Raw genomic sequence first — 9,871 nt, 5'->3', positions numbered from 1 at the left:
GGCTTTTTTGCTATAGAAACCAATAAACTCTTGCATGAAAAGAACAATTTCATCTTGGAAGACAAGATTAGCCCAACAAATGTATATGGCTGAGCCTAACCATTAGGTCAATTATGGATTAGTGTACCTTATTAAAACTAATTTTGTGGATCCTTACACTTAGCCCTGTTGTTTGTAGGAGACACCACTAATTATGTCAGTTTTCTAATATGTATCCTTTAATACTATTTACTGCCCTTTATAGGGGAACCCAAGGTTTAAAACTAAGCAGACATATGATTAATAAAACCACTTATCAATATGAAAAGCTTTTTACCAACCTAAAACCAAACAGGAAACCCTTTGCAGACATGGCAAGCACAACATGCTAGAGGCAGGTCAAGACAAAACAATAGTTACAGAAGCCAATTTGACCACACTCTAATAAAGTCCTGACAGCAGAAACACATCATAGATGTAAAATCCATTCTTAATCCAGGTTTTACAGTTCCTGCTTGCCTTCAGTGCAACCCTTTTTTGCTAACACCAAAAAATATCTTAAGCCTCGCTGATGTTGGCCAAGACTTCATATCACAACTTCAGTATCAGACAGGAATGCTCCGTGAATGCAGAAATAAGTTGTTACCATTTCTGCTTAAAAGGTGGTCTTTTTTCCAGATAGTACCTAGCCTCCTTTTTGTTGAAAGAGATACTAATCCTGCTTTATTCAGAATCTAATTCTTAGATCTATTTAAGCTTACTCTTTTTCACTACTGAAACAGCTACAAAAATTGTTTCAAACAATATACAGAAGTAAGTCTTTCCAAACTGCAAACCATTTACTTGGTACAACAAAATAACTTTATAGCAATGATAAATTTGCATGAAAAGCTGTAAATGGATTCCGGCTTTTACAGTGCATAGAAACTTCAAGGCAAAATACAATTAACACAGTATCTTACATAGGGAAATCTTCATCAGTGTTCAGCCCTTACACAGTCAATCACTTAATTGTGATCATTTTTTACCTGGCCTTTAACTTGTCATTTTAAAGACACAAAATAAACAATGAAAACAAAAAAACATACATCAGACTGGATTTTGTCCCCTCATCTCCAACAGCTAATGATAGGCTTCCTGTTATTTTCAAATCCATAAGAACAGTAAAATCAGAAAAATAAAGGAAGGGAATTAAACCTATTTTCTGTATTCCTTTATCTATGTTCAAAGAAAAATGACCAGTTTGAGGAAATTCTGTTTAGATGTCTTTTCCTTTCATTTCCCTAGGGAGTTTGCAAATGCTGCCTGCTTTTTCCTTACATTTTTATTGAGAAAAGAAAGTATTCTGAAGACTTGATTTGTCCCCTTCTTAAAATTTAAGTTTTTCTTTTTTTTTCTTTTAGATTAGCAAGAAAAGGCAACTAAGGCAATCAACTGATATTCTATTAGCTGCACCTTTTTCAATTGCTGATTGTATAAGTAAATGGTATATTTAGAATTATGGCAACTACCTCTTCTAAAGCAGTATCTTAAGTCATAACAGCAGTGTCACAATTTTGTGTGTAAGAGAACTAGTGGTACTCATGTTGCTTTATCGTAATACTCCGAAAATTTTAGCTGCTCAAGACCTACTCTGTGCCTTAAGAAGAGTTCAAGGAACAATACAGCATGCTGCAAGAAGGAAACTGTATCAAGTAGACAGGACGTAAGAACCCCATAGCTGTATTTGTGAAATTTCTGTGCTCTGTATAATCACAAAACTGGGTTTGCAGCCCCCAGATCCTGCAGTAATTTTACAAGCGTAAAGAATTATTTCAGTTTCTTCGGATATGGTACTGTATCCCCTTTGCTTCTTTCATCTACTCTGGAATAATCTAAAATATCTTATCTGCACAGTATGTAAGTATTTAGCCTATTCAGAATTACAGTATAGCAGTACATGTATGTGGCAGGACATCTTCAGCAAATTCGCATCTTAAGTATTCAGAATGTACCTATCTTCCTCATTTAAGTGAAGCTAAGAAAAGTCAGAACGAAGACATTTTACTGCTCAGAGCAAACTGCAAACCTGTTAATGTGTAATTTAAATAATGATAAAGATTTCCCTTTGACAATTTCTCTTGTAAAAAATGGCTGTGTCACATTCGCTTCATCTTCTAGTAAAAGGCATTTTCTTTGGTGGAATTACTTTTTTGATCTTACAAGTCCAGCCTTGTAACACTTACAGGCCCATTCTATATCATCTGTTCACTCAGTGAATGCAAAGTTAGTTCCAATTTAGAACATAAAATCAAACACATCAGTCAAACAACAGGAAGTCTAATCACATAAAAAAAAAAAAGCCTTTTAGTAGTAAAATTACAAATGTTACAGACATCAGAGATCTAAATGCAGTACATTGGAATACATTATTATCTGTATAAAATAAACAGTTTCACAGCTATTTTAAAAGCATCTTATTTTCTTAAAGTGTAGAGGAGTTTACTTAGAAGCATAGTGGATGTTTAAAATGCACAGCTGCATACTTCTGTAGCTTTGTGATGATTTCCATTTCTGCTGCCCTAAATCTTCTGAATGAAAGATAAACATATTTCCTTATAACATCAATTCTATTATTTTGCTGCTTAATATTTTACCATATTTGTTTGAAAATAAGCTTGAAAATAAGTTACAGTTCAGATTTAAAAAAAAAATAAAAAAGTAAACAGTCCAATTTGCAAATCTGAATCCTTAGTGATTCACTGAGTATTGTGCAAAAAGGGCTTTATAAAAACAGGACCTTAGAACCAATACTGGATAAATTCTTTTGTGCTGGTTTTGGCTGGGATAAAGCTAATTTTCCTCACAGCAGCTGGTGTGGGCTGTGTTTCAAATTTGTGCTGGAAACAGCATAAATAACGCAGGAACATTTTCACTATTGCTGAGCAGGGCTTACAGAGTCAAGGCCTTTTCTGCTCGTCACACTGCCCCACCAGCGAGCAGGCCGGGGGTGCACAACAAGTTGGGAAGGGAAGCCAGGACAGCCAACCCCAAATGAACCAAGGGATATCCCACGGCACAGGACAACATGCCCAATATACAGAGCTATGGGAAGAAGGAAGGGAAGTGGGATAATATGTGGAATTAAAGCATCTGTCTTCTCAAGTAACCATTATGCATAATGGAGCCTGGCTTTCCTGAAGGTGGCTGAACAACTACCGGACCATGGGAAGTGGTGAATGAATTCACCAATTTTTTTGCTTGTGTGTGGAGCTTTTGCTTTGCCCATTAAACCGTCTTGATCTCAACCCATGAGTTTTCTCACTTTTCTTTCTGAGTCTTTCCCCCATTCCACCAGGGCAGCGTGAGCAACCAGCTGGGTGGGGCTCAGTTGCTACCCAGGGTTAAGCCATAACACCTTGAAAAACTAAGTCACAGCAATCACAAGTACAACATGCAGGAAAACAGAGGAGAGAATATGCTCTTGTGAAAGTATTATTTTCTGTTTGTTACTCTTCATTGGCCACTTCTCTTTCTGCTCTTTAAAACAAAGGGTATGGAAACAATCTTCCTTCAAGTAGATGGCTGGTGATGAGGAGAAACACTACAAGCTGTGACATGAATACAAAGTCATTAATACCTCATCTTGAGACAAGAGATTGGGGCACCAGATGCAGAAGGGGAATAACAAGAGGAAATAGCTACTGTGTAGGATTGGTGCTCAACTGACACACCATCCTCTAACAAGCATTTCCATCTGGCATAAGTAGAAGCAATCTGCAATTATGCTGTAAAGAGTAACAAGGATGAGGGTGTTCACTATATAGCTACCAGAGGGCTACATATCCTCTGCTTCCTTCTACCACTAAAGCCTTCCATCACCATCTATTACACTCTGCCTACTTTCCTAGGCTCCTATAATCCCTTGTTTCATATCCTTGCTACTGTCACATTCCCCACTTGCATGCTTCCTCCATAAATTCACTCAAAACCCAAAACACAGCCTAAAAAGTAGGGGCTTAGATATATCAACAATTATGCACCTCAGCACTTACCCTGCCAACTACAGATATATTTCATCAGGAGCCAGGTTATTAAGCAAGTTAATCCAGGTCCTATTTTAAGAATTGCATAGGTGAACAGAACTACTAAACCACAAGGATAATGACAGCATTGAATTCTGAGGGACTGGACTCATTGTCTTGCTGATAATACATCACAAATTACTATATATTGTTCTATCTAAACAATGGTTCTATTCCTATGTTCCCACATTTAAAAAATAAAAATAAAAATCAAACCAACCAACAAAAACAAAATAATAATCAACAACCAACCACACTGGGACACTGGGATGGCACAATGGATTTCTTCATCCTTGTATTAGGCTGTTGAAGAAAAGAGTAAATTCTTGTCTCCATTTCATCTCTACGTACCTTTTTAGGCACCAGATCAAATTCTTCTCTGCCTAGCTTCACTGCTTTCCAGACCACCGTCTTCTGATTTACTATAAGAAAGAGATGTTAAACCCCAGAACTCAACTTTTTAGTAGGAGCACAGTCATTCCAGTCCCACAACCCAGTAACAGAGTACATCCAGTTGATTTTCCCTCTTCTAAACATGTAAAGTTATAAGATTAAAAAAAATTAAGCACCAAAAAAACCCAACTCTTGACATCTTTCAGCCAAGTAGTAAACACAAGTCAATTTCCCTCAAAACCCCACAAAGTTCTGCGCCTAAGGTGTAACAGTGACAGTAGTCCCAGAAATCGTTTGCAGTACTATCATTTTATAGAGTGTATAGAATTTGTATATAAAGTGAATGCTTAAACAATATACACGTCAACTTCCTCAGAATATTGGCTGAAATACTATATAATTGCTTTTTCTGGAGTACCTACAACTACTGATAGGGTGATGGTCATAAAGACTTATATTAACAATATTCTAAAAAAAAAAAAAAAAAAAAAGTATCTCTGAATCACTAGCCTCCTACCTAGAACTGTGGCATTATAGCATTATAGAGCTGTAGCATTATTATATATATAGAATTAGAATTGTAACACTCTAATTATAGCCTCATCAACCAAATTCAGATGTATATTAGTCATCATTTGACATAACAGACCTGAGAAGTTCCTTTGGAGTCACTCTGATACACAATTCTATCTTCTAAACAGCCAGTAGCTGATAAAACTTTCAGTTATTAAAATCAGGCAAAAAATACAAGGTTTAGTAGATTTACTTCACATGTGTGTATCTAAGATAGAACTCCAAAGTAAAGATTTATCAGCTGATCAAAACCACATCCCACACCTCATCAAGCTTAAAAACATTATTTCAGTGCACTATGTTGTGCATAAAGAACTGGCTGGATGGCTGCACACAGAGTTGTGGTCAATGGCTCAATGTGCAGCTGGAGACCAGTAACGAGTGGTGTCCCTCAGGGATCAGTGTTGGGACTGGTCTTGTTCAACATCTTCGTCGCTGACGTGGACAGTGGGATTGAGTGCTCCCTCAGCAAGTTTGCCGATGACACCAAGCTGTGTGGTTCGGTTGATACGCTGGAGGGAAGGAATACCATCCAGGGGGACCTTGACACGCTTGTGAGGTGGGCTGGTGCCATCTTATGACGTTTAACCATGACAAGTGCAAGGTCCTACACCTGGGTCGGAGCAATCCCAGGCACAGCTACAGGTTGGGCAGAGAAGAGATGCAGAGCAGCCCTGCAGAGAAGGACTTGGGGGTGTCGGTTGATGAGAAAATGAACACAGGCCAGCTTCAGTGTGCGCTCACAGCCCAGAAAGCCAACTGTATCCTGGGCTGCATCAAAAGGAGCGTGACCACCAGGTCGAAGGAGGTGATCCTGCCCCTCTACTCTGCTCTTGTGAGACCTCACTTGGGAGTACTGTGTACAGTTCTGCTGTCCTGAACTTAAGAACATGGAACTGTTGGAACAAGTCCAGAGAAGGGCCACGAGGATGATCAGGGGACTGGAACACCTCCCCTATGAAGACAAGCTGAGAAAGTTGAGGCTGTTCAGCCTGGAGAAGATGAGATTGCATGGAGACCTCATAGCAGCCTTACAGTATCTGAAGGGGACCTATAAGGATGCTGTGGAGAACTCTTCATTAAGGACTGTAGTGATGGGAACAAGGGGTAACGGGTTAAAACTTAAAACAAGGGAAGTTTAGATTGGATATAAGAAGGAAGTTAAGGGCCGTGAGGCACTGTAATACGTTGCCCAGGGAAGTTGTGAATGCTCCCTCCATGGCGGTGTTCAAGGTGAGCCTGGAAAGAGCCTTGGGTGACATGGTTTAGGGTGAGGTGCCCCTGCCCATGGCAGTGGGGTTGGAACTAGTGATCTCAAGGTCCTTTCCAACCGTAAGTATTCTATGATTCTATCATTCTATTGCGAGGGTGCTGAGGCACTGTAACAGGCTACCCAGAGAAGCTGTGAATGCTCCATCCCTGGTAGTGTTCGAGGCCAGGCTGGATGGAGTCTTGAGTGACATAGTTTAGTGTGTGGTGTTCCTGCCCATGGCAAGGAGGTTGGAACTAGATGATCTTTAGGTCCTTTCCAACCCTAACTAGTCTATGATCCTTACGAAACAGCAGTATAATAGCATAATAAATTTCCAAGACATATTCCCAGTTTATAATGTAACTGAATTTCAAAACTGGTTAAAACGGGGGATAGATAAAAAAAAAATATTTTTAGTATTTATCACTGCAAATAGGAATGGAAGCACGAACACAACATAGGGAAACAAAGGTCACTGCAGCAAGAAATTCAAGAAGGGTGCCATGCAGAAGGACAAAGAGGTAAACGTAAGTGAAGGGACTGAGAGTAAAACATGCATTAAGACTGGACACATCGAAAAAGAACTGCTAGGCTGCATCTCAAAGCTAAAGGAAAGTTAAAAAGCAGATAAAGTGACTGAGCTTCAAAGGCTTGGCTGAGGGAGAGAGGTATAGCTTACTTTAGCAAGCAAGCTTTGCATCATCCTCAGGATGGGGAAGCCTACATGGGAGCACCAACACTCAAGTAGCAGAACAGCAACAGAAGTACCTGCACCTGCCCCTTTAGCTCCAGTAGTGCAGCCATCCTTGGGCCCAGGGAGCTCAAGCTATCAGCACCACAAGAGGCACTACTCCAGAGGCTAGTGTTACCCACCAAAATAGGCAACACCACCAGCTCCCAGTAACCCAGCAACTACAGGCTTACCCAGGATAATATGGGCTTTGACCACATGCAAGTGAGAGAAATTCATGTTAACATGGATAAGAGAAAAATTTCAAAGACTCTTTTATAAAATTTCTACCTGAAAGTGATTTTCCTCCTAATCATAGAGGTTCCCTGCCCATGGCAGGAGGAGTTAGGATGAGATGACCTTTAAGGTCCTTTGTCCTGGGTTCAGCTGTAGCAGTCATTTTCCTCCTTCTTGGTAGCTGGTGCAGTGCAGTGTTTTGACTTTCGGCTTGGGAACAGAGCTGATAACAATGATGTTTACCCTGACCAAGGATTTTGTGAGGCTCATGCTCTGCCAGGGAGGAGGGGAAGCCGGGAGGAAGCAGAGACAGGGCGCCTGACCCAGGCTAGCCAAAGAGGTATTCCATACCACAGCACGTCATGCCCAGAATGTAACTGAGAGTTACGCGGAAGGGCTGGAACTGGAGGGGCTGGAGGAGGTATCGGTTGCTGCTTGGTCGGGCTTGGGGGGGGGGGCGAGTTATCAGTTGGCTGGTGATGAGGTGTTGTATTCTCTTCCCTTGTTATTTCCTGTATCATTATTATCATTGGTGGTAGCAGTAGTGATTTGTGTTATACCTTAGTTACTAAACTGATCTTATCTCAACCTGTGGGACTTGCATTCTTTTGATTCTCCTCTCCATCCCTCCGGGAGTAGGGGGAGGAAAAGAAGGTGGGGGGGGAGTGAACGAACAAGTTGCCTGACTGGGTTTAAACCACGACAGTCCTTTCAACTCAAACCATTCTATGAGTCTATGATTTTAGAATGAGTTCATACTGAGAATACATGGTGTTTTCAAAAAAACTGAAATATATTCTGAACACCAAAATTAAGCGCTGCCTAGGAAACAGCATTCTACACACTGGAATTTTTAAGGAAGTCTCAAGGAAAGGAATGAGCTATACCTTCTTATTCATCACTAACCCTCATCAACTGTATCAACAACAAGGTATAATTTTATACAACATACCAATATGCAAAAGAGCAAATATTTAACTATAGTACACACAAATTCTTTACTTACAGATGCTCAATTTGGTCAAACTCTTTTTCGGCTTCTGCATAACAGAAAAAGAATTATATAAGGTCTCAATTTAGCAAACACTAGGAAAGTTCTGCCTTATTATGTTATTTACTCCATGTCTAAGCAAAACATTTTTTCATTTTATTAGTTTTCCTAGATTTATAGTTCAAATTATCGTGTTCCTCTGTTCAGTAGAAGACCTGTGAATTTTTCAAAAAGCTTACTTTGATCAAGTTTTAGCCTGATTTTAATACTTTATATATACAATATATATACACGTATGTATAAAACTGAAAAACATATACACATATACATATAATATAGACACATACATGCATAGGGTTTTTTACATACATATATCACTTCTGTTTCATCTTGTACGCCTAGTTTGGCTCACCTATACGTGCCATAGGTTCAACCACCAACATTAGTGCTTTCTGGTTTAATGCATTTTTAACTTCTTACTCAATTGCTTAACAGAAGTTTCTCTCTTAAAGACTACCACGAGTTACTTCCATGCCTAAACAAGTATAGCCTCTAGATTATTTTGTCTTGTAAAGAAAAACGGAATGACTGTATCAAAACATTTACGGAAAAGCACTGCTTACTGAAAGCACTTTATACCTGAATTCAAGACTCATGAAAGAGATTTTAAAATTTAAAAATAATGCAGTGTTCTAGAAGAAAGTATTTTATCAGAAAAAACAGATGGGGGGGGGGGGAAATCACATTGAACTTCATATATGAAGTGTTTCATGTCCTGTCTTTCTACTTTTGTCTGCAATTTCAATGGAAAGCTAGAAAAGGCTTACCTGTACGTTTTACTTTTGTTGAATATATCTCATAACAGACAATGAGAGCTACTAAAATAACAACTTCAATCACAATTGCGATGAAGGGTTTGAGAGGTGCCATGAAGGACAGAACTTTAAGCTCCAGTCTTCCTTCACTTTTCCCTAATTCAAAAGCAGCTTCACACCAATATTCACCACCATCCTCCTTGGTGAGCTTCAGTATCTTCAGCTGGGTTATACTGGCAGACTTTTTACTAATTACATACCTGTCTGTCAGCAAAGACTCATTAATGACAATCTGAAATTAAAAAATACAAGTCTTATTAATGTAATGAGAAAGCGTCTAACCAAATTATTATCAATAGACAGTTCTATATAGAGTGATGTAAAAACAAGTTCAGAACAAGTGGCATTTGTGAATTATGTTTACTGCACCTTCAAGGGAAAGTTTTATCTTAGCCGTCTGCCTGTGTTCCCTTTATATTCAGTGGAGGAAAACACACACTTTCAATGAGCAAGTTGCCTGACCTGTTTTAGTCTACTTAAGATCAGATGAAAGGTAGCCCTGACTCTGACTCTCCACTGACAAAAGCAGCTTCAGGTGTCAGGATGCAATACCCAGGTTTTACCACAGCACAAAGCATGTGCTTTCAAGTTGAACCGGGAATGCTGCTTCACTGGAAATTATGTTGACAGTCTTACAAGCCAGTGCTACTCTCCAGCAGCAGGGAGGAGACAGACCTATTTACCTCCTCTCTAGCTTATTTTAGAAATTAAATGCTGCTTCCCCCAGAAAAGGGCTAGAACAAAGTGGCTATACTTCCAAGACTAATGGGGATCTTC

At 39.3% G+C, this 9,871-nt stretch overlaps 1 protein-coding gene across 2 annotated transcripts in view; it reads right to left on the bottom strand.

Moving 5' to 3' along the window:
- Positions 1-1,342: 1,342 nt before the first annotated feature.
- The window catches only part of EMB (embigin), a 28,899-nt gene continuing 20,370 nt past the window's right edge, over positions 1,343-9,871 (bottom strand). For both annotated transcript variants that reach the window (XM_062604321.1, XM_062604322.1), the window contains exons 8-11: positions 9,047-9,326; positions 8,235-8,268; positions 4,395-4,465; positions 1,343-2,549 (exon numbers count right to left, since the gene is read on the bottom strand). In XM_062604321.1, the coding sequence (XP_062460305.1) occupies positions 4,411-4,465; positions 8,235-8,268; positions 9,047-9,326 (369 nt within the window). In that variant the 3' untranslated portion in view covers positions 1,343-2,549; positions 4,395-4,410. The remainder of the gene's footprint in view (positions 2,550-4,394; positions 4,466-8,234; positions 8,269-9,046; positions 9,327-9,871) is intronic.

Source organism: Pezoporus occidentalis, unplaced genomic scaffold, assembly GCF_034315485.1.
Source record: "Pezoporus occidentalis ecotype Australia unplaced genomic scaffold, CSIRO_AGI_Poc_V1 ctg85, whole genome shotgun sequence".
Lineage (NCBI taxonomy): Eukaryota > Metazoa > Chordata > Aves > Psittaciformes > Psittacidae > Pezoporus > Pezoporus occidentalis.
The sequence above is the reverse complement of the archived record's forward strand: the minus strand, read 5'-3'. Positions and strand labels throughout refer to the sequence as shown.